Source organism: Phocoena sinus, chromosome 14 (genome assembly GCF_008692025.1).
Source record: "Phocoena sinus isolate mPhoSin1 chromosome 14, mPhoSin1.pri, whole genome shotgun sequence".
Classification (NCBI taxonomy): Eukaryota; Metazoa; Chordata; class Mammalia; order Artiodactyla; family Phocoenidae; genus Phocoena; species Phocoena sinus.
Window position 1 is genome coordinate 73,547,844 of NC_045776.1, and position 24,177 is coordinate 73,572,020.

The 24,177-nt window shown below is 48.4% G+C and overlaps 1 protein-coding gene across 1 annotated transcript in view; it reads left to right on the plus strand.

Moving 5' to 3' along the window:
• The first annotated feature begins 504 nt into the window (after positions 1-504).
• The window catches only part of ALDH2 (aldehyde dehydrogenase 2 family member), a 29,672-nt gene continuing 5,999 nt past the window's right edge, over positions 505-24,177 (plus strand). The window contains exons 1-10 of the mRNA XM_032603144.1: positions 505-740; positions 10,837-10,941; positions 13,074-13,214; positions 14,350-14,429; positions 16,572-16,683; positions 17,190-17,318; positions 17,755-17,868; positions 20,274-20,376; positions 20,980-21,164; positions 23,548-23,712. Coding sequence (XP_032459035.1) covers positions 621-740; positions 10,837-10,941; positions 13,074-13,214; positions 14,350-14,429; positions 16,572-16,683; positions 17,190-17,318; positions 17,755-17,868; positions 20,274-20,376; positions 20,980-21,164; positions 23,548-23,712 — 1,254 coding nt within the window. The 5' untranslated portion in view covers positions 505-620. The remainder of the gene's footprint in view (positions 741-10,836; positions 10,942-13,073; positions 13,215-14,349; positions 14,430-16,571; positions 16,684-17,189; positions 17,319-17,754; positions 17,869-20,273; positions 20,377-20,979; positions 21,165-23,547; positions 23,713-24,177) is intronic.

Here is a 24,177-nt window from a genome sequence, read left to right on the forward strand (position 1 = left end):
CAAGTCAGATGTCCCATCTCAAGGCCTTGCCCTTGCTGTTCCTCCCCCTGCAATGCTTCCCTTAGTCACAGGACCTTAACAATTCAGGTCTCAATTCCTGACCAAGGGATTTAAAAGCAGTGCCTTCTGCCCCAACTACCTCTTCACCCTATTCATTTCCTTCACATCCCTTATCACAATCTGAAATTACCTCGTGTTTGGTTTAAGGTTGGCCTCTCCCACTAGAGTGTAAGCCCCCTGAAGTCAGGGCCAGGGTCGCTTCGGTTCTTGCCTGTACACATTAAGGGTTCAGGCACACAGTAGGGGTTCAGCCAACGTGCGGTGAACTCGCCAGATCCTGACACGTTACACCCACGGCGCGCCACGCGCAGGAGGATCAACCTTCGATCCCCATCCGCCCCTTCGCGGGCGCGCGCGCGCGCGTATTGGTGGCGAGCGGCCGAGGCGCAGCTCCGCCTGGGGCGGGGAAGGCGCGGGTACGCCCCAGGGCCCCGCCGCGCGCCTGCCCATTGGCGGCCGCGCCGGGGACCGGAAGAGGTCGCGCACGGGGCTGCCCGCCCGGCCGTCCTTCCAGTTCGAGCCGCCAGGGCTCCGCTCGGCACTCCAGCGCGAGCCTCGGCATGTTGCGCGCAGTTGTGCTTGCCGCCGCCCGGCCCTACCAGGGCCGCCGGCTGCTGTCGGCCGCCGCCACCCCGGCCGTGCCGGCCCCCAACCAGCAGCCCGAGGTCTTCTACAACAAGGTGAGTCCGCCCCAGCGCTTTGTTCTCTGGGGACGGAGGCCGCCGGGTGGGAAGGGACTGGATCTCTTCGGGCCTCAGTTTATCCAGCTGGGACTCGAGGGGTTTGCTGCAGTTGCTGTTTCCGCACATCTTCCCTTCCCTGCCTGCGAGCAGTTTGGCCCCTTCGCCGCCCCTGACACCTCGGTTCCATTATGCAGCTGTGACTTTGGCCACTTATTTGTCTTGTCTGGCCGCTGCCCGTTTTCCAGTTCCCATCCCCCGCCCCCTCCCCCATCCCCAGTCGTTCTCGGCTTTCGGGCCTTAGTCGTCCTGTGTCTGCGCAGAGTCTTCACGACATCACCCACCCAGAGGACATGTCCATTTAAGACCCTCTTTGCAGGAACAGTTTTGTCTTTTCGTAGTCTTTTATCCCTTGACTCATGCCCTCGTCCAAGAACGTCCAAAAGGAAAAACAAAAAGGAGTCCTTTTCAGCTAAGGGTCACCAGTTCGCCGAGAGGCCAAGGCCACGGCCCCGGCCGCTCGGCGTCCTGGCTCTTCCACTGCTGGCAACTGGGAAAGGGTGGAGACCTTCGCTACAACAGCGCAATCCCCAAATGGTGTCTGTGCCTTCCAAGGCTCTTTCTTTGGTCAAAGAAAGGAGGGACTTTCCAGGATAACGTTGACTCCCAGTAGCTGATTTCTTGCTCAGTCAGGACTTGGGAATATTTTCTCTTTTGATCTTTGAGTTTGGGTAAAGTGCTGAAAGTCACAGAGAAGGAAATTGGTTATGAGAGTTCATTTTGTTTGTGTAAAAAGTGTAGTTGCTGCCCTTCTCTGAGCTTCAACTTCTATAAAGTGGGAAGGGGTCAGAGGGTGAGCACAGGGGTTCATACACCACGTGGGCACTTAACAGGAGTAACAGCTCATATTCTCTGTGTACCTCCTTTGCACCTGGCACCAGTCTAAGCATTTACTTGTTGTGCCGTTTAATCCTTAAACAGCCCGGTGGGGTAGGTACTGTGATTATCTCCATTTTACAGTTGAAGAGACTGAGTTACAAAGCGGTTTAGTGAGTTACCCAAAGACTCGAGTCAACGGCAGAGTTGGGGTCCACATCTAGGCCCCCAAGAGTAAGCCGATAACCAGAACCTTCCATGGTACTATTGTTGCAGCTCTGGGTGGGAATAAAGGGGTCACTGCTGACTTAGGATGCTGTAGAGATGGCCCCTGACTGGCTGCTTTCAACAGGGGACCTGCTTGTCTGGTCAGGAGCTTGGCTGCAAATCTGCACAGAGACAGTGGGTAAAGGCACATCTGTGTGATTTAAAGCGTGTTACAAATGGTCATTTGCAAGGGAATAAAAACAAAAGGTAAAATAAGATGCCCTTTGCATAACACAAGCCAAAAAGGCAGCGGCTGCTGCTCCTTAGGCTGCTTAAGGAGGAGTTCATGCTTGGAAGACTTGAACATCAAGCAGAAATATCCTCAAGGGAAAGGCAGCAGCATCCCAAGCCTTTGTGGCCACGGGATCTAATGAAGATCATCCTCCTTTGTGCTTATGTGGAGGTGAGGAAACAGGGTCCAAACGTGCACACAGCTCTGGTCGATAGCACGAGTCCTGTTCTCTAGATTAAGTTCATAAGGTAAGTTGGAGCAGAGTGAAATCTTCCTGCAGCTGCTTTTCTTTATCAGATTTTTTTGAGATCCTAAAAGTAACCCTTGGACTTACCAGCTGGTCCACTGGTTAAGACTCCACGCTTCCACTGCAGGGAGCCCCTGTTTCGATCTAAGATCCCACAGGCCACGTGGTGCAAGAGAAAAAAAAAAAGAATGCTATTTAAATAAAAAAGGAACCCTTGCTCACTGTATACAAACGCAGAAGTAAAACTTTCCGCATACCCCATTGCACTCCCTTCAAGAGCACTGTTAACTGGTAGGTCTGTGATCTTGCAGACTTTTTCTTTGCCTCAGTGTGTGTGTGAGAGCGTGCACCAGGTTTTTTTTGCTTTTACTTAAATGAGATCCTTGCACTTACTGTTCTGAAGCTGTCTTATTGAACAATGTATCTGGATTGTCTTCCTAAACTAGTACATTCAGATCTTATTTATTCTTCCCAGGGGTTGCAAAGCAATCCGCATGAGCAGTCCACACTCTGCTGGAACAGGCCCCTTTTAAAGCTTCTTGGGCCATTTTCAGTGTTGAGTTGTTGCAATCCCTGATGGCAAGAATGCCAAGGTCTAATCCTAACATTTTGAGTCTCTTACCAGGAGCTCTAGGTACAAACTAGATCATATGCCTGGACATTTCCCTGGGGATTATTGATTCCTTGACGTTCAGTGAACTGTTCTGGAGTCTGGAGTTTCCCCAGAAGGAGCTGTTCCAGGCTTTGAAGTTGCTTCTATAGGCGCTAGATTTTCTCACCCAAGGGTATTTGGGGGAATGTTGCATTTCAAGCTTGTTGGGTCTCTCCTTGAAGAGGGGGTGGCACAGGCAATAGGTCTTTTCCTTCCCACATCTATTTCATAACCAGAAGAGTCTATAGAGTGGGGTGGTTTGGTCAGCCTTCCTGGGGTCCTCTTGCCTCTACTTGTCCTGGGTGGAGCTGCAGGGTTGGGGGAACTTCTTTGTTGGGTTAGGGAGATTACAGGACAAGTTCCTCCCCCACTCACCAGCAGGGACCTGTATGGGGAGCTGATGATGGCCAGGCTTCATGAAGATCAACATTTCTCATCCTTGGTGGGTTTCCGGGACACAGCTCTGTCAAGGAAACTGATTTTCATTCCTTTTTTCTTCCCTGACTTGGAGAGTAATTAAGGTCTGGAAAGACAACTCAAAGGAAAACTCAAGGGAGTGTGGTTTCAGCAGAGTAATTCCTTTGGATGAGGTGTGACTAATACTTTTCATCTTCAACATCACCAGTTCATGTTGGTTGATAATAATAATGAAGATGAGAAAAATCACTGGACACTATTTCACTCTCTGGACTCAGGCTGCCTGTCACTCAGTAACATCAATCCGGGTAGGTTCACTCATTCAAAAGACACCTCAGCAACCCCAATTCCAACCAACAAAACAGGCAAGAATCCCTGATCATGGGAAGTTTGCATCCTGGAAGACAAGCGAAATGCATAGTATGGAGCAAGCTGATCGATCGGTGCTATGGAGAAAAATAAGGCAAGGAAAGAGGGATATGGAGGGTGGTACAATTACTTAGCTCTGTACCTTAGCTGCTACATCTGTAAAATGGGTAAAAATCCCATCTACATCATATGGTTGCTGTCAGGATAAAAGGGAGGCATCCTTGCACAGCCCTTAGCAAGTGCCTGGCTCATGGCTTCTTGCACCTCCGTATTTACTGCAGCCTTAAATAGGAGATAACAGTGATGCTTTTGAGCTTAGAATATAATGGTGGTATAACTCCATTTTATGCGGGCACTGTTGCAGTTGTAATTTGCTTCCTGGAGGGCTGCGCTAGGTTGCGGTAAAGTTGAATGGGAGTTCGGGGTGAATTAAATTTGTGTCTTGGGAACTCCCTGGCATTCCAGTGTTTAGTTTTCTGCGCTTTCACTGCCAGGGTTCAATCCCTGGTCGGGGAACTAAGACCCTGCAAGCTGCGCCTTGTGGGCAGGAAAAAAAGATTGTGTCTCTATTCTTAACCTTTTGACCACAACATTCAGGAACTAAAGAGAAAACTGACAAAAAGAGAATTAAAAAAGGGTCTCTCCTTATATCGAATTTTCTGATTCCAATAGTAATACATCCTCAGTACAAAAAGTCAAGCATTACAGAAGTATGTGAGGTGGAAATTCACTGGACATATACATAGGCACATATAGATGTTCATTGCTGCATATTAGCAAAAACCAAGAAATAAGCCAGCCTGCCTTCCACGGGGAAACAGATGAACAACATATGTTACAGCTATAGGAAAGAATAATTCTGTGCACACAGTAGTTAAAGGAATTAGCTGGAACCGTATGAATAATGGATCTCAAATACAATGTTTCAAGAGGGGAAAATGTCTAGTACTCTGAGTGATGTGAAACTAATTAAAATTATCAAAACAGACTTTCTATCAAATGTGGATAAACATAGGTCCATATAAATGGCTAAAAATATCCTGGAAGGAAAATGCTCCTTGGCGTGAGGGCAGGGCTGCATAAGGAACCTGCTTGTGGTCAGTGATTCAAGGGGACTTTAAATGTTTTATTTCTTTAAAAATAAGTGGCCTATAAGCTAATATAAAAATGAAAAAGAAAAGAAAAACAGTCCTCTGATATCCCACCCCTGCAATTAATCACTGCTAATAGGTGGTATATACAGAATAGGAGTTTGATTTATCTTGTTTTCCTTGAGAGATTGTTATGGAATGAGCCAAAACCTGTGTTGGGCTAAGCAGTGGTTTGGAATGGCTGTGTGCTGAGTGAGTCAAGTGACATATCTCCACACTGATCACGTTGCTTTTATTGCTTGTTTAGGAGTTTTAAGATCTTTGTAGAAATAACAGAAAGTCCAGGAATGTGAGACCAAAGGCCCTGGGGGATGAGGAAAGAATGTTCAGGGAGACATTCTGGGGGAGGTGGCTGCCCTTGGCCTTAACCCCAAACTAACCCCGAGGTACCTAAATGATTGTGTGGATAAGTGTGAATGTGGGTGGCATTCCATGTTTATGTTTCTCTCCTTATGATCTGTTTTCTCTTAGACATAAATTACCCAACTGCCACTGAAAAAGCAGTTGCCAGCAGGATTCACCCCAGGATAGAAAGCCACAGCATTTCCTCACTCCTTCTTAGGGAAAATAACATATTCCAGGGGTGTAGATTTCCTAGGTAACAGATCCCTAATTCTTTCATGCATCAAAGCTTGAAAATAAAGTCTTTCTAGGATGGGTCCTGCATCTGTAAATTGGAGCTGCTGAGTGGCATTTAACCTTTTTTGGCGACCTTGGGCAGATTATGACTGTCCATTGCCATGGGGTGGAGGTGGCACTAGAATATCACTCTGTCCTCACTTTGGTTAAGAGTCCTCTCCAGGGTCCTGCAGTCCTGCTCCCAGGTCTACTGTCCTGCCCCAGCTTCTCACCCCTCCCCACAAGTTTCTGTTTGCAGTTCCTAATCCGCAGGGGCCTGGAATAGAAGATATCCGAGGAAGCCACGGATCATGTTATCCTCCAACTCAGTAATTCTAAATACAGTAACCTGCCGCAGCTTTGCAAAGATGCATGTCTAAGGATGTTTGCAGCAGCAGCACTGTCAGGAATACAGGCAGGCCTCGTTTTATTGTGCTGTGCTTTATTGTACTTTGTAGATACTGCGTTTTTTACAAATTGAAGGTTTGTGGCAACCCTGCATTGGGCAAGTCTACTGGCGCCATTTTCCCAACAGCATTGGCTCACTTCCTGTCTCTCTGTCACATTTTGGTAATTCTCACCACATTTCAAATCCTCCACCAGCAAAAAGATTATGACTTGCTGAAGGCTTGGAGGATGATTTTTTTAGCAATAAAGTTTTTTTAAAAATTTAATTTATTTATTTATCTATTTTTGGCTGCATTGGGTCTTCGTTGCTGTGCCTGGGCTTTCTCTAGTTGTGGCGAGCGGGGGCTACTCTTTGTTGCGGTGCACAGGCTTCTCATTGCAGGGGCTTCTCTTGTAGAGCACAGGCTCTAGGCGCGTGGGCTTCAGTAGTTGTAGCACGTAGGCTCAGTAGTTGTGGCTTGTAGGCTCTAGGTGCAGGCTCAGTAGTTGGGGCGCACGGGCTTAGTTGCTCTGCGCACGTGGGATCTTCCTGGACCAGGACTTGAACCCACGTCTCCTGCATTTGCAGGCGGATTCTTTTTTTTTTTTTTTTTTTTTTTTTTTTTTGGTGGTACGCAGGCCTCTCACTGTTGTGGCCTCTCCCGTTGCGGAGCACAGGCTCTGGACGCACAGGCCCAGCGGCCATGGCTCACAGGCCTAGCCGCTCCGCGGCATGTGGGATCTTCCCGGACCGGGGCACGAACCCATGTCCCCTGCGTCGGCAGGCGGACTCTTAACCACTGCGCCACCAGGGAAGCCCTGCAGGCGGATTCTTAACCACTGTGCCACCAGGGAAGCTCCAGCAATAAAGTATTTTTAAATTAAGGTATGCACATTGATTTTTTTAGATATCATACTATTGCACCCTTAATAGACTGTGGTATAATGTAAACATAGCTTTCATATGCACTGGGAAACCAAAAGATTCATGTGACTCCCTTTATTACAATACTTTATTGCGATGGTCTGGACTGAACCCAAAACATCTCTGAGGTCTGCTTGCAGTGAAAACTTTTCCTAAAAGTGCATTTGTAGGACATGATTAAATAAATTGCGGTCCGTTAGTTTTTTTTTTTTTTTTTTTTTGCGGTACGTGGGCCTCTCACTGTTGTGGCCTCTCCCGTTGCGGAGCACAGGCTCTGGATGTGCAGGCTCTGGACGCTGCAGGCTCAGGGGCCATGACTCATGGGCCCAGCCGCTCCGCGGCACGTGGGATCCTCCCGGACCGGGGCACGAACCCGCGTCCCCTGCATCGGCAGGCGGACTCTCAACCACTGCGCCACCAGGGAAGCCCGGTCCGTTAGTTTTGAAGATTGCTATGTTGCTTAAAATAATGAGGCAGATATGCCTGTGGAATAACGTCCAAGATAAACTTACTCATAAAAGCAAGTTACAGAATAAAAGTCCATTATCGGACTTCCTGGTGGCACAGTGGTTAAGAATCCAGTGCAGGGGACACAAGTTCAATCCCTGGTCTGGGAAGATCCTACATGCACAGAGCAACTAAGCCTGCGTTCCACAACTGCTGAGCCTGCGCTCTAGAGCCCGCGAGCCACAACTACTGAGCCCGCGTGCTGCAACTACTGAAGCCAGCATGCCTAGAGCCTGTGCTCTGCAACAAGAGAAGCCACCCCAGTGAAAAGCCCGCGCACCGCAATGGAGAGTAGCCCTCGCTCACTGCAACTAGAGAAAGCCCGTGCGCAGCAATGAAGACCCTACGCAGGCAAAAATAAATTTATTTAAAAAAAAAAGTCCATGATCCCCACTGAGAATGGATACTCCCCACATCTGTCCCGTTCCCTCCAGGACCCCAGCACCAGTGCAGGTCCTGGCACACAGTAGGTGCAGAACCCAGAGCCCCCTCTGTTCTCCCCCACCCTCTCTCTGCAGCCACGGGGCCCTTTTGGTTCCTCGTGTCCCCAAGCCCCTGCCTCAGGTACCCCCTCTGGTCCTCACTGTTGCCTGCTTGTTTCTGCTTCTCTCTTCATTTGCTTGTTGATCATGTCTCTCCTTCCGGGACTTTGGTTCAACGAGCCAGGACTTGGCTGTTTCACTCAGTGCCCAGCATGGCAATGGCACTTGGTTAACACTTAACCACTGCATGGATGAGTGAATCCAACTTATAAAATGCAGTGAGATGTATTTATTAAAATGTAGAGAAAATAGAGCATTTTGATGGAAAAGCTCTATGAGTTTTGCCAGCAGTCCAGATTCAAAGTGTCAGCTTCTGATGCCATGAGGCTGTCTGTCCCTCTGCTTCTAGAAACTATAATGGGGAAGTGTGAGCCCGGTAGGACCCCCTCCCAGGGAGAGTGAGTTAACATGTTATGTAAGTTAGGCGTTGGGTTTTTGGCCGAGCGGTTATGAAGCATTTGGCCTAGAGTCCACTCTTGTGTTTATTCAAGATGAGTCACTGTGAAGCTCTCCTCACTTGAAGCAGAACTTTGGCAGAGGCTTAGTATGAGAACGGTTCTCACCCTAGCTCCCCCTCCCCAAGGAGGGCACCACTGAAGTCTGGCTTTAGGAGAAGGGAAGTGGGAACTCTAAACAGAAGGAAGGAAGATTCCAGGTTCCTGCAAACCCCAGCTTATCCTATTAGTTAGAAGGGAGGATGGACTATTGAAAATCCAGCAGTGGAGAGTGACTCAACAAATCCAGGGCATTGAGAGGCAGACAGGGACCAGGGAGTGCTCTTTCCAGGGTCCTAGACAAGATCAGGGGACGGTGTGGGCCCCGCCCAGGGAGGAAGGGGTGAGGACCTGGGGAGTTTAACCAGACTGGCCCACTCTCCGCTTCATACTTCCTGATCTTTGCAAAATAACAACGAAAACTTTTTCAGGATAAACTAATTTAGTATGCTGCTGTGCAGGTATCTGGAGTAGTGTACTGACTGTGGTGGTGAGACACACTGTGTGTGGGGTCCTGGCTTAGGAGCTTACACCCCTCGTTGAATTTAGTCCTCACGTTTAAGCCCCCGGATGTGTCATCCCCAGAGACTGATGAAGCATCTGGAAAGGAAGGGATTGGCCCCAAGGTCACAGCTTGTGAGGGGTAGAGCCAAGATTTGAACACATGTCTGTCTGGCTTAGAGGCTGGTGCTTTTTATAGCACCCATAATAAAAACTCAAAATCAAACTTGCAGCAGGGCAGTTAAGTAAACCATAAAGATGGAGATTAGGAAACAAGAGTTCTGACCTCCTCGAAGGCAGACATGGGCTCTGACTGGAGTCTGGAGTTGGGGGGAAGAACTGGGCAAAGAGCACAGGCCTTGGAGTTCTGAAGACCTGGGTTCAAATCCCAGCTCTGCTTTCACTGCTGTGTGACCTTGAGCAGGTGGCTTGACTTCTCTGTGCTTCAGTGTCCCCCAACTGTAGGGAGGATGCAGCTTACCTAGGTTTGCTATGAGGTTTAAATGGGAATGATCCAGTAATGGAAAGCTTCTGGTACAGGGGCTGCCACATAATGAGTAGCCAGGAACAGTCAATAGCCATTTCCATGACATGCAGGTGATGGGTAGATCATTCACATGGTTCCAGGTGCTGACATCTTGGTCAGCAGAAGGAAACAGTACAAGGCCAGCCAGGCTCACCCCCACCCACTGCGGCCTGCCTTTCTCTGTAGCTGACCTCCTCCTTAAAGTGCTTCAGCGAATCGGTGTGAGGCTGTGAAACCTGAGCCAGGGCCTTTGCACTTGCTGTTCCTGCTGCCTGGATGGCTCATCCTCCCATTCTTCCCATGGCTGGCTCCTTTTCATCAGTCAGGGCTCAAGTCAAATGTCTGCTCTTCAGAGAAACCCTCCCTGACCATCCCAGCTAGAGCTCTCTCTCTTCCTCCACTTCGGTACTCTCTATGGATCCTGTTTTTCTCCTTTGCACTTATGACTGCAGTCTGAGACTGCCTTGTATATTTGATTGCTTCTTTATTTTCTGTGCCTACCAGAACGCCAGCTCCATGAGAGAAAAGTTCCTGAGTTTGGTTCCCACTGTGTCCTCAGCCCTAGAACCGTGCCTGGCCCATTGCAGGTGTTCACTAAATATTTACTGAATGGATGAAAGAATAATCTAACTTGGTTCTCATAACAACCCTACTACAGTAGTGTGGTAGAGGAACAGTGGTTGCCAATTCTTCATTGCTCCTCCCAGGCAGAGGTGGAGGCTCTCCTCCCTCCCTGTGAATCTGGACTGGGCCTGTGACTCATGCTGACCAATGGAATTGGTGGCAGAAATAAGGCCATGTGACTTCTGAAGCTAGGTCTTAAGAAGCCTTTCAGCTTTTGCCTGGTGTCTTGGAACACTCTCTAGGGAAGCCAGCTGTCATGTGAGAGGTCTGACTAGCCTGAGTCTGCCATACAGTCAGGAAGCCCAAGCAACCATGTGGTGCCAGACATATGAGTGAAGAAAGTATCTTGCACCTGCAGCCCCAGGTGCCCTCGCTCTGCAACCACATGACCGAGCCCTGCCCAGCTGAGCCTAATCAATGGACACAACTGTGAGAGATAATAATAAAGCATTTTAAGCTACCAACTGTTGAGATGATGTTACACAGCAGTATATACAGATTACTGATAAGAAAGGAACATAGTCTTCATTTCTCAGGTCAAAGAAACCAGGGCATTGAAAGGTCAAATGACTTACCCACAGTACTTGGCAGAGTGGGTGCTCCAGCTTGAATTGTCTCCAAGGCCTGTGCTTCTAACTTCTAGGCCACATCCCTCTGAAGCTAATTCCTATTTGTTCTTTCTGATTTTTTTTTTTAACATGGCTGGTGGTCAGTATCAGGTTGAGAGCTGATCCTGAGGACTTTCTTCCTTCTCATTGTAGATCTTCATAAACAACGAGTGGCATGATTCTGTCAGCAAGAAAACTTTCCCCACCATCAATCCATCCACTGGGGATGTCATCTGTCACGTAGCTGAAGGGGACAAGGTGAGATATGGTAACTAAACTTCAGGGCAGGGCTGAGTGGGTTGGGGGTGCACAAGGACGGTTTCATTCTCTAACATGTTTTTTTATGGTTGAAACTGTGTGTGTATTACTTTCATAACTAAAAATGCCAATTAAACTTTTTGAGTTAAGTGAAACCACAGAAACTCTTCCTTGCAGGTAAAAGTGCTAGATTGTACCCGGGTTCAAGAATTCATACAGTTGTGCAAAGAAGATGTGGCACACAAATACAATGGAATACTACTCCACCATAAAAAGAAACGAAATTGAGTTATTTGTAGTGAGGTGGATGGACTTAAGAGTCTGTCATACAGAGTGAAGTGAGAGAAAAACAAATACCGTATGCTAACGCATATATATGGAATCTAAAAGAAAAAAAGGTACTGATGAACCTAGTGGCAGGGCAGGAATAAAGATGTAGACAGACGTAGAGAATGGACTTGAGGACACGGCGGGGAGGGGGAAGCTGGGGCGAAGTAAGAGTAGCATCGACATATATACACTACCAAATGTAAAATAGATAGCTAGCTAGTGGAAAGCAGCAGCATAGCACAGGGAGATCAGCTCCGTGCTTTGGGACAACCTAGAGGGGTGGGATAGGGGGGGTGGGAGGGAGGCTCGAGAGGGAGAGGATATATGTGTGCATGTGGCTGATTTCACTTTGTTGTGCCACAGAGGCTAGCACAGTCTTGTGAAGCAGGTTATACACCAATAAAGATATATTAAAAATAAAATATAAAAAAATTCATACAGTTGCAGAATTGTAGACTTGGAATTTAATTTGAGAACATCTAATCCGATCTGTCCATTTCAGACCTGGAAGTTGAAGGTCAGAGAAGGGAAGTACAGAGCTAGATGGAAATCTTCTTCAGCAGAATTCAGATCTCCTGAGATCTAGCTATGGTGTCTATAGTATATTTGGATTTGATTATATATACCCATAGTAATGAAAAAACAGTAATACTAATTTTAAAGTTAAAAATTAGACTTTCAGGGGCTCCCCTGGTGGCGCCATGGTTGAGAGTCCGCCTGCCAATGCAGGGGACACGGGTTCGTGCCCCGGTCCGGCAAGATCCCACATGCCATGGAGTGGCTGGGCCCGTGAGCCATGGCTGCTGAGCCTGTGCGTCCGGAGCCTGTGCTCCGCAATGGGAGAGGCCACAACAGTGAGAGGCCCGCGTACCGCAAAAAAAAATATTAAACTTTCAGTAAAAAACATTTCATTTATTAAAATAGAAAAAGCATTAAAAATAATTCAAGAATGCCTCCTGTCCTCTGCTTTAAAACAGTCTTCTATATGTACATTTAAGGCCTTTCTCCCTTTGCTAAAGGAAAGTGTGAATACTTTCCTGGCTCATAGAGTAGTCTAATGGTAAATGTATTTAATATTAATGAAAACTATGCTCCGTACCTCCTGATACACATCTCCCTATATGGAAAATGGTAGCTGTGTTGATTTTATTGCTTTCCCAGGAGAGGGAAGCTGGTTAAACCTGCATTAGTTGCAGACTGCCAGTCGTCTCCGAAGGAATGGTTAATTTCACTGGGCTTGTTTTGAAAGGAAGAGGGGAAAAATGGCCAATTTCTAAGTGCTGATCCCTGAGTGCCTCTCCCTACTTAACTCTTTGGGGGATTTTTTTTTTTTTTTTTTTGTGGTACGCGGGCCTCTCACTGTTGTGGCCTCTCCCGTTGCGGACCACAGGCTCCAGACGCGCAGGGTCAGCAGCCATGGCTCACGGGCGCAGCTGCTCCGCGGCATGTGGGACCTTCCCGGACTGGGGCACGAACCCGTGTCCTCTGCATCGGCAGGTGGACTCTCAACCACTGCGCCACCAGGGAAGCTCCCCTCTGGGGGATTTTGAAATGGAAATCCAGAAATGGAAACCATCAGGATCCTCATTCCCACCATGACTGCTGGGAAGGAGAGAAGCCCAGTCATTTAATTCTGAAGCTGGTCAAACAGAGCCCTTTTGAGGCTGGGAGGAACTGTTTGGGGCAGTTCCCACACAGGCATTGACCGAAGCTCCTGTGGGCACGTTCGGCAGCGGGGCAGGAGGTATTTGGAGGTGGTTATTGCTGAGAAGGCCTGAAGTACCTTGGTGGGTGTTTTCCAGGAAGACGTGGACAGGGCAGTGAAGGCTGCCCGGGCTGCATTCCAGCTGGGCTCGCCCTGGCGCCGCATGGATGCGTCCAAAAGGGGCTGGCTGCTGAACTGCCTGGCTGATCTGATTGAGCGGGACCGGACCTACCTGGCAGTAAGTTCTCCGCCCTCTCCCCTCTCATCCCACATGGCGAATGGATATCCCACGGATAGCCAGGAAAGTGTTGCCTTGCTGACAAGTAACTGGCCAGAATGGCGTAGGCTGGACACCTTTGGGGTACCCTCCTGTACCAACCTGGGAAGCCTCAGTGTTTCCTTTGATGCAGTGGGTTTGGCTAAGAAAGGAGGAGACTCGGGTGGGGAGGGGGCTATGATGGGAAAGCCTTCCTGGAGAGAGACCCCCCAGAGGGATGGACACCTCTCCCAGACCCTTTCTGTGTGGTGGGCCTCCTCCCTGTCTGCAAGAGGCAGAAGAAACCAGGAGGCAATACCCTCTCCTCCCCCAGTCCATACTGCACATAGCAGCCAGAGTGAAGCTTCTAGAAGGCAAATTATACCATGGCACTCTGCTCTTAAGCCTTCCATCACATTCTGTGTCCTTAGGATAAAGCCCTGTTCCCTCAACATAATCTACTAGGCCTTCCTGATCTGGCTCTATCTCCCAACTGTGGCCCTCACACACACAGCTCAACTCACCAGCTTTCCCTCAACTTCTTCGCTGCCAAGCTTTGGGCCTTTGCACATGCTGTTTCCTCTGCCCAGGGTACTCTTCCCTTTGTCACCATTCATACCTTCGCCTTTGCCTTGTTCCTCCTACATATCCTTCAGGTTTTAGCCTAAAGGGTGCTTCTCAGGCTGGAGTTTCTCCAACTGGGTTGGGCACTTTGTAACACTCTTTTAACACTTGTGACTAATTCATGTCATTATTTGCTGGCTTTTTGCTCTTTTTTCTTTTTAACATCCTTATTGGAATATAATTGCTTTACAAAGGCATTTTGTTCTATAAGCTCCATGATCGCCTCTGTATTCCTAGCACCTGGATCCGCCATAGAGTAGAAGCTTGAAAAAAATATAGTGAAATGATTGAATGAGAAGTTGGTGCATCCTTCCTCCCATCCCCCTCCTCTTGCTCCCTGCCATTGAAGAGGCCCAGAAATGCCTCAAAATTTAGCACAAAGGGGCCACCAGCCCTTCTCAGACCATGCTGAGCCTCAATGCTGTTTGTCACCTGATTTACTGATTCATTCCTGTGCCCCTGTGTCCGTGTTGATCTTGTTGTCTTTGCTCAGGCCTTGGAGACCCTGGACAACGGCAAGCCCTACGTCATTTCCTACCTGGTGGATTTGGACATGGTTCTCAAATGTCTCCGGTATGGGCTCAGGCTTCCTGTTCTTTGTTCTGGCCGTGCCAGAGGGGAGGGAGTGTTGCTGGAGGGGTGGAAACAGAATAATGTAAAAGGATCCACAGGAGTTGGAGAAATGTATTCTAGTTAGACTCCATCTCATGGGAATCATCCCTCAATACCAAAACTGTAATTGAGTCATACACGTTTTCTCTTTCAGTTTTGGTAATTTATATGTTAGTTGGAATTTGTCCATTTCTTCTAGGTTATCTAATTTGTTGACTAGAGTTGCACATAATATTCTCTTATAATGATTTTTATCTCGTTTTTACAATGTCCCCGCTTCCATTTCTGATTTTAGTTATTTGTGCTTCTCCCTTTTTTCTTAGTCTGGCTAAAGGTTTGTCAATTTAGTGAATGTTTTCAAAGAACCAGCTTGTGGATTTGTTGATTCTCTGTTGTTTTTCTGTTTTTCATTTCACCTATCTCTGCTCTGATCTTCATTATTTGCTTCCTCTTGCTAGCTTTGGGTTTAGTTTAATCATAAACATTTTAATAACCAAGAAATACAAGATGAGGAATAAGAGCTTTGTCAGAGCCCTTGGGTCATAGGTAACAGGAACTCACTCAGCCTAACTTGGGCAACTGTGGAGAGTGAGGGGTCTGAAATCCAGAAGGCCATTCAGTCTAACTGCTGCCTACTTGCTTCCTTCTTCTCTCGACTACACTGGCCTCTCCTGGGGCCAGTCTGCATGTTGGAACCCGGCTGCTCACACCTGGGCTGGCTGCTGTATGAGTGCTTCCGGCCAGACTAAGCTGCAGTCCCTTAGTCCTCGTGCCAAATTCCTGGAAGGGGGGCCCTGACTGGCTGGCCTTGAGTCTGACCAGATGTGGTTCAGGTGGACAGATCATTGTTCAAATAATGGCTGTTCCTCCGTGACCATGTGGACAGAGGTGGAGGGGAAGAAGCGGTGCCAGAAAAGTATGGGTTGGACAACAAAACTGTAGTTATCCCTCATAACAGGGTTTCTCAACCAGGGCAATTGCGTCTCCCAGGGGACAGTGGCTAATGTCTGGAGACGTTTTTGGTTGTCACAACTGGGAGGGAGGGGTGCTACTGGCATCTAGTGCATAGATGCCAGGGATGCTTTAAAAATCCTGCAGTGCACAGGACAGCCTCCCACAGCAAAGAATTTTCCAGCCCCAAATGGCAGCAGTGCCAAGATAGAGAATGCTCTGCAAGGATGCCCCAGAGGGAGCAGCCTGGTGAACAGCAGGCAGAGTCCCAGGCCTTCCTGTGTTTTAGCAGAGTGCCTCTGTGCCCATTAAATACCTGTTCTGAGGCGTGCAAACACACGTAATACAGACCTGGGAAGACGGGAGCAGCGATGCCTTAATTTGTTCAGATTGGCAACTCCGTGGCTGTATTTCTCCCTGGCGTCACAAACCTATGTTCACACCCAGGTCAAGTCTGGTCTCAGGCTAACCTCAGCAGACACATTCATTTCAGAAATCTCTCTTTTACACTGCATGTTGCATCTCTCCCCCATCTTCCATTCTTCCTACTTCCCTGAAAATCATCACATACTATAAACACATGACTCTTCTTTTCCCCCCAGCTCTTATTTGCTGTGTTTTTGCCATTTGTGTCCCTATGTGTCTGGATAGTAAGCTTTACAGGGTTGGGACCCAGTCATTGATTTGTTTCTGGTCACTGTTCACTCAGTCTTAGTACGATGCTCTGCACACAGCAAGTGCCAGCTGTTAGATGGGTTTGCACTTTCCCACTAGAGTCGATCCATGGTTCTCAGATGCTAATCTGTGGTACTGGGCTGGTGCGACAGTCACAGTTTAATAAATCTGAATGTTTATTAAAAATACTGATTCCTGGGCATCAGCCCCAGAGTCAGTTGAGTAGGTCAGAAGTGGGTACCTGGAATTTGGTATTTTTTATGAGCACCCCAGGTGATTCTGAGGCTTAGAGGTTAGTTACTGAGAATGAATTATTGTGACCCTAGCAGTTAGTTAAGTCTTTCTGGAAATAAGCCCAGAGCCAGGGCAATAATCAGAAAGACCCAGTTGGACCAGTTTGAGTCTTCTCTTTCTGCCAGAGTTTACAGGGGTCCCTGACAGTCATTGACGGAGTTTGGAATTTTTTTTTTTTTTAAGTTACTATGCAGGCTGGGCTGATAAGTACCACGGAAAAACCATTCCCATCGATGGGGACTACTTCAGCTACACCCGCCATGAACCTGTGGGAGTGTGCGGGCAGATCATCCCGGTGAGTGTTAGACTCATAATAAACAAATGAAGGTTTAGCAGGAGTGCTGTGAGAGGCAGCAATCTTGGGCAGGTTCATTGCCAAGGTGGGAGGGTCTGTGGGGTGATGTTGGAAGGCGGCCTGGGCAGTGGTTGAGAACATGGTCTTTAACAAAGCCAACCAGCCCTGCCACGGGTGAACTCTGTGACCTTGGGCAAGTCACTTATCCCCCTAGGACTTGGTTTCCTTATCTGAAAAGTGGAAGTGATAGTAGCTGTCTTAGGGCAGTAGGGAGGATTGAAGGCGATGATGTAGCATGGTGCCTAGTATGGAAAAGCATGAATGCGAGTCACTAATATTATCACCCACCACCTGCCTTGTTTATCTGTCTTAAATCTACAATTGAGTTGTGAGGGGAACACGAGAGGTTCAGAGAACCTGGTGTTGCTTCTGCTCCCTGGCTGCCACTTTCTGCTGCCAGTGCAGCTCTCGGCTGAGATTTCGGGAGTGGCTGTTGTTGATTGCAGTGGAACTTCCCGCTCTTGATGCAAGCATGGAAACTGGGCCCAGCCTTGGCGACTGGAAACGTGGTTGTGATGAAGGTGGCTGAGCAGACTCCACTCACTGCCCTCTATGTGGCCAACTTGATTAAGGAGGTGCGTGGCTTGCGTCCATCTTGACCTCTATATGCCTTTGTAGAGGCTTGCTCTATAGGAGTGCTGATGAGGGGCCCCCGTAGTGGGGACGGGTATTTGTAGAGAAGGGAGTGAACCCCCCTCATCCCTGCTCATCACACTTCACCTGAAGTGACCTGCACCACCTCTCTTCTACATTGGGTTTCATTGCAAGACCCCTCTGAAGGATGAAAACCATTCTAAGTGAGTGCCATGGGGGCAGGGGCAAAGGGCACAGGGAATCCCACAAAACAGGCTCCTTGCTGCACCGTTTGGAATTCCTGAGCAGTACCCGGTAAGACTGCTCACCTGTGTGCTGGGCAGACTGCCGCAGCTTCTGGGAGGGGATGTGTATTCCTCTGTCCAGACCCTTTGGAGCGGGAGAACGACTCGCGGTGTCCCTGGTGTTTGCCTACAGGCCGGCTTTCCTCCTGGCGTGGTCAATATCATACCTGGATTTGGCCCCACAGCTGGGGCCGCCGTTGCCTCTCATGAGGATGTGGACAAAGTGGCCTTCACAGGCTCCACTGAGGTAAGGCATCCTAGGACCTCAAGCTTGTGGTATGTTTGGCTCAAACGCCCCCAGTCCTCAAAGGATGATGCGTTCAAGACTAGCCTCTGAGGGACTTTCCTGGCGGTCAAGTGGTTAGGACTCGGTGCTTTCACCGCTGTGGCCCAGGTTCAGCCCCTGGTTGGGGAACTAAGATCCCGCAAGCCGTGCAGCGCAGCTAAAATAAAGTAAAATAAGATTAGCCTCTGGGTACTGCATGGGGGTCTACCCCAGGACTGCCTTTGAGTAGCTCAAGTGAGGGGCCCCATGTGTGCCAGCAGGGACCATCAGGGTGGAACCCTTTGTGGATTGGTTGACACTCCAGCTGCTGTAGGGGGGTGGCCTGGCATCCCATGTGGGATAAAGAGGCCAGGACTGTCTATGTCTAGACTTTATAAAGCCCAGAGCTGACTGCGTGCCAAAGGTCAAAGCACCTTGGCTGTGTCAGACTCTTTGACTGGCACTGCCCTGGCAATTAAAGAGAGTGGGCTTTAGGGAGACATGAGTTCAAATCCCAGCCTTGTCATTATGACATGAGGCAATTCACTGAGTGTCTTTGGGGGCTCCATTCATTGTGTTTAAAATGAAGATGGCAGTGGGCTTCCCTGGTGGCGCAGTGGTTGAGAGTCCGCCTGCCGATGCAGGGGACACGAGTTCGTGCCCCGGTCTGGGAAGATCCCACATGCTGCGGAGCGGCTAGGCCCGTGAGCCATGGCCGCTGAGCCTGCGTGTCCGGAGCCTGTGCTCCGCAACGGGAGAGGCCACAGCAGTGAGAGGCCTGTGTACTGCAGAAAAAAAAAAAAAAAATGAGGATGGCAGTATCTACGCAGTACAGACAGTGGGTGTGGTGTAGTGGGGAAGATAATGCGTTTTGGAGTCAAACTAACTGTTTCAGCAGCACTTACTTAGCTATGCGACCTTAGGCAAGTCAGCCTCCTGAAGCCTCCTTTTCCCCACCTATAAAATAGGGATAATAACTGTGCCCACCTCCCGGGGTTGGCCTGAGTGAGATAAAGCTTATGATGTATTCTGCGAAAGTCTAGCCCAGAGTAAGTGCTCAGTGAGTGAGTGAATGAATGAATGAATGAGTGAGTGCTGCTCTGTGCCAGGCTCCGGAGAGACAAAGACATATAAGATGCCTGGGGATTCCTTAAACATAATCACCTTGAAAGCAGGGACAAAACTCCTTTTTCCTATCCTTGAATTCTTGGAAGGCTTCATTGCATGACTTTAGAGAAGGCATGCTGAATAGTATAATAAAGGTGATCTTTAAAATGATCCCCGAGGTAAAGATACCTTCAGACATTCAGTCTGTATGCAGAGATGGCGGTTGCGGGAGGGCAGAACTGTGGCCTAGATGACACAGTCCAGGCTCTTTCTTGGCTTAGTCACCACCTAAATTAATGCCTCAAGGGGATGTTGAGAATCTTGCAGATGGGATGGTTTCTTTCTTTCTTTTCAAATTAATTTATTTTTGGCTGTGTTGGGTCTTCGTTGCTGTGCACAGGCTTTCTCTAGTTGCAGCGAGCGGGGGCTACTCTTCATTGCAGTGCGCGGGCTTCTTATTGCGGTGGCTTCTCCTGTTGCGGAGCACGGGCTCTAGGCGTGGGCTTCAGCAGTTGGGGCTCGCGGGCTCTAGGTGCTTGGGCTTCAGTAGTTGTGGCACATGGGCTTAGTTGCTCCGCGGCATGTGGGATCTTCCTGGACCAGGGCTCGTACCCGTGTCCCCTGCATTGGCAGACGGATTCTTAACCACTGCACCACCAGGGAAGTCAGACGGGATGGTTTCTTGACCGCGGTATGTGTGCTCATTCAACAGATAAGCACAGGGGTTCTTTGTGCCAGGCTCTTGGAATATGGAGGTGAGAAGCACACCATCCTTGCCCTGTGCTAGGAGATACCATTTAAAACACTGTGAGAATGAGGCAGGATAGCAGGTCTGAACTGGTGCTGGATGCAGTTTGCCCAAATGTGAATTCTGACTCCACATTTACTGTGTGACTTTGGGCAAGTGACTTGACCACTCTGAGCTATAGCTCCCACATTTCTATATCAAGGGAAAGAGTCGGCCCTACCTCTGAGGTTGACGTGAGGGTTGAACTTAATGCACACAAAACACTTAGCACAGTGTCTGGGATGTAGGTGGTGCTGAGTGTGTAGAAGCCACACAGCAATGACCCTGCTCGTGTCGTTACTGTCATTGTCATCCTAGGAGCTCAGAGGATGGGGCAGTGATGGTAAGTGAATGGCCAGATTTGGTGAAATTCTCCAGGTCTCTTGTAGTCCAGCTACTCCCTAAGGTTGCGGGGGCTTCTGTTCTGTGTGTCTGAGAACATTTGGTTTTGTTTTCCTCCGCTGAGTTTGTCTCTGTTCCTGCTTCCCTATAGGTTGGCCACCTAATCCAGACTGCTGCGGGGAACAGTAACCTCAAGAGAGTGACCCTGGAGCTAGGAGGAAAGAGTCCCAATATCATCATGTCAGATGCTGACAGTAAGTTTTCAGGGGGGAGGTCTGATATCAACCTTCCGCTAGCTCTGTATTCTGTGGTTCCACTCAGTTCCGCAATCCTCAGCATCCCTCGGATTGGTTTCTGCCCCCAGGGCCTCAGGATGAAAGTAAGACTCCTCAGCATGGCCCTCTGGCCTACACGATGTGGCCTCTCCCCCAGCCTTTCTCCTCTCTGCTCCCTGTAATCCAGCCAGGCTGAGCTACTCACTTGCACAAGAATGCAGCATGCTTTCAGATTAGACTACTTTTCCTCCATCACATCCTTTTTCCTGGTCCTGCTGAGGTGCTCCCAGATTCATCCTCCTTGAGGGAGTCTTCCCTGATGGCCATAGGCCAGTTGGTTTGGTCCTCCAGCCGCCCTTGGCTCTATTACCACAGTGGGTGATGACCACTGTCCTTCGTGTCTATCTGTCACTTGGTCTCCACACTCAGAGAAGGGAGCGATCGGCCCTGCCTTGTTCCCACACAGAGTCTGGCACCCAGCAGGCATGAACACTGCTGGTAGTGTTAACGGGTTAAGGGTAGCAGCCACTGGGGCCAGGCTGCTCCTTATCCTCTTCTTATGGTTGCCTTCTGCCTCCACAGTGGACTGGGCTGTGGAGCAGGCCCACTTCGCCCTGTTCTTCAACCAGGGCCAGTGCTGCTGTGCAGGCTCCCGGACCTTTGTGCAGGAGGACGTTTACACCGAGTTTGTGGAGCGGAGTGTTGCCCGGGCCAGGTCTCGTGTGGTCGGGAACCCCTTTGACAGCCGGACTGAGCAGGGGCCGCAGGTAAGCCCAGTGGTTGCACGCAGGTCTCGGTGTCCGGAGCCACCATGGAGAAGCGGAAAGGGCCTTGGACTCTGAATCCGGCAGGCCTGGCTTCAAGTCTCAGCTCTGCCAGGTACCAGCTGTGCGCCCTTGGGAAGCCGCACGCTCTCTCCGAGCCACCATTCTCTCATCCATAAAGCCTGCCCTTCGTAACTCACAGAGTGGCCGTGAAGTGGAAATTAATAATGGAAAGCCCTTTGTAAATTACATACACATAATAAATATGAGGAATGGCTGTGAGAAAGGGAATGCATGTTTCCTGGACCTTGGCCATCCATATAAATGCATCTACCAGAAAGACACACACATACCTGTTGTTAATCGCAGTTACGTCTGGGAGAAGGGCGGAGGGCTGTTGTAGCAGAGGGACTTCATTTCACTTTATACTCTTCTGAGCTGTTTGATTTAAAATTAAAAAAAAATTTTTTTTTTACAGTGAGCATGTATTCATTTTAACTAATAAAAATATAGTCAATAATAATTATAACAAAAGGAAACACAGTGCCTCACCCCACCACATCCTGATCCTTTTTCCAGCATTGGCCTTAGACCCAGCCTGTCTTGGGCTCACTCTCCACAGGGCCCTGTGCTGGCCTCCTCCAGCCTCCTCCTCCCAGGGATGAGGAATCCACAGGGTCAGGGATGCTTCCTCCCACAAATCCCTTGCACGCAGCCCTGAGCCCACTTCTGGGGCCAACAGGGGCCTCTCTGCAGGCTTCATTGTCCTGGGGACGTCTGTGTTCCTTGTGTCTACTCCCCAGGCTCCAGTGCTGGCCAAGGCAGCCTTTTTTTTTTTTTAATTAATAAGTTCTATTCTTTTAGAAAAATGAGCAGAAAGTACAGAGTTCCCATATATCCCCTAACCTCCCCATCCCCTAGTTTCTCCTATTATTAATATCTTGCATTGGTGTGATACATTTGTTATAATTTGATGAGCCAATATTGATATATTATTATTAAATGAAGTCCGTAGTTTACATTAGAGTTCACTCCTGGTGTTGTACATTCTGTGGGTTTTGACAGATGAATCAAGACATGTACCCATGATTACAGTGTCACACAGAATAGTTTCAGTGCCCTAAAAATCTCCTGTGCTCCACCAGTTCATTCCTCCCTCCCCCTAACCCTTGAACCACTGATCTTTTTACTGTCTCTGTAGTTTTGTCTTTTCCGGAATGTCATATAGTTGGAATCGTATAGTCTGTAGCCTTTTCAGATTAGGCTTCTTCCTCTTTTTCTTTCTTTTCCCCGCAGATTGCCTTCTTTTACTTAGCAATGTACATTTAAGTTTCCTCTATGTCTTTTCGTGACTTGATGGCTCATTACTTTTCATGGCTGAATAATATGCTACTGAGTGGATAGGCCACATTTTCTTGATCCATTCATCAGTTGACAGACCCTGGGGTTGTTTCTACTTTTCAGCTATTGTGAATAGTGCTGCTGTGAATCCCAGCGTCTTTTTTTCTCTCATTTTTCTTTGTGGTTTGTGGCTATATAATTATTAAGGTAATACAAATTTGTATTAAAAACTTCATAAAAAGGAGTTTAAAGTAAAAAATAAGATCCCCTTGTCCCCTTCATGTCCATTCCTCATAGGTAACCACATACACACAGAGTTACATTTTGGCATGTTTGTTTTAGCAAAAGTAGGGTCATATAATATATTTCATCCTACAAGCTTCCCCCCTCTTTACAGAACATCTTAGGCTGCCATTCTTTGTCTGTCTGTGGACAGGTCTGTTGTTAATGATGCCAACATATGGGTGTGCCATATTAACCAGCTCCTCTACTGATGCATACTTGCGATTGTTTCCACTTCTTGCTTCTGTAAGATGTTCCCCAGTGACTATCCTTGTTCAGGTCCCTTTGTCACATGTAGAATAAATTCCTAGAAGTTAAATAGCTGGGTCAGAGGATATGAACATCTAATTTTTTGTCTGATATTAATAAGCCATTTGCCCGAAGAGCTGTACCAGCTTACAGTCCTTTTTCTTTTTTTTAAATTGAGGTGTAATTGACCTATAATGTTGTATCAGTCCTTCTAATAATGTATGAATATTACAGAGTATGCAACATACCCTTGGTATCAATGTATTTTCTTACTATTTAAAATTTTTAGTAATCTCATACTTGAAAAACAAAAACAGTAGGCTTGATATTCATTTTGATATTCATTTCTTTGAGGGCTAATGAGTTTGGTGGAACCTATTCTTATGTTTTTGGCCTTGCTTATTCATGATCTGGCCCATTTCCCAGTTGGCTTCTTGCCTGTGTGGTTCTAAGCCTGAAGCTGGGAGAGGTATGGCTGTAGCATCTCTGTAACTCTGGGCTCCTTCTCCCTCAGGTGGATGAGACTCAGTTTAAGAAGGTCCTTGGCTACATCAAATCTGGGAAGGAGGAGGGGGCGAAGCTGCTGTGTGGTGGAGGGGCGGCTGCTGACCGTGGCTACTTCATCCAGCCCACCGTGTTTGGAGACGTGCAGGATGGCATGACCATCGCAAAGGAGGAGGTTAGCATGCGTCCAGCGCTCGAGGGAATGTTCCTAGGAGGAGAAGCGGACAGTTCAGTCCAGCATCTTGACCCAGGACCCATCCACTGGCCTTGGGCCAAATCCTGGCTCTATGCATAAGACAAATGATTTGCAATTCACTTCTGATCTTGTGCCTCTCCTCTTCAGTCTCTTATGGCTGCCAATGGTTGGGGAGAACGTCTGAATTCCCCAGCAGAGCCTACAGGTCCTTTGTGTTCTGGTCCCTGCGAGCTGTGAGTTAAAGGAATGACTCTTCCCAGCCCTTCTCATGGCCTTCATGTAAGCAGACACTGGACTAGATCAAAGGGCTGACTTCCCCACATGGCGAGAGTCCCTTGATCTTCTCTCCCCCTTGGCACTGATTACGAACGTAGGGCAGCAACTCCATCTCATTCATTCGTTCATTTCACAAAATTTTTTTTTAACATCTTTATTGGAGTATAA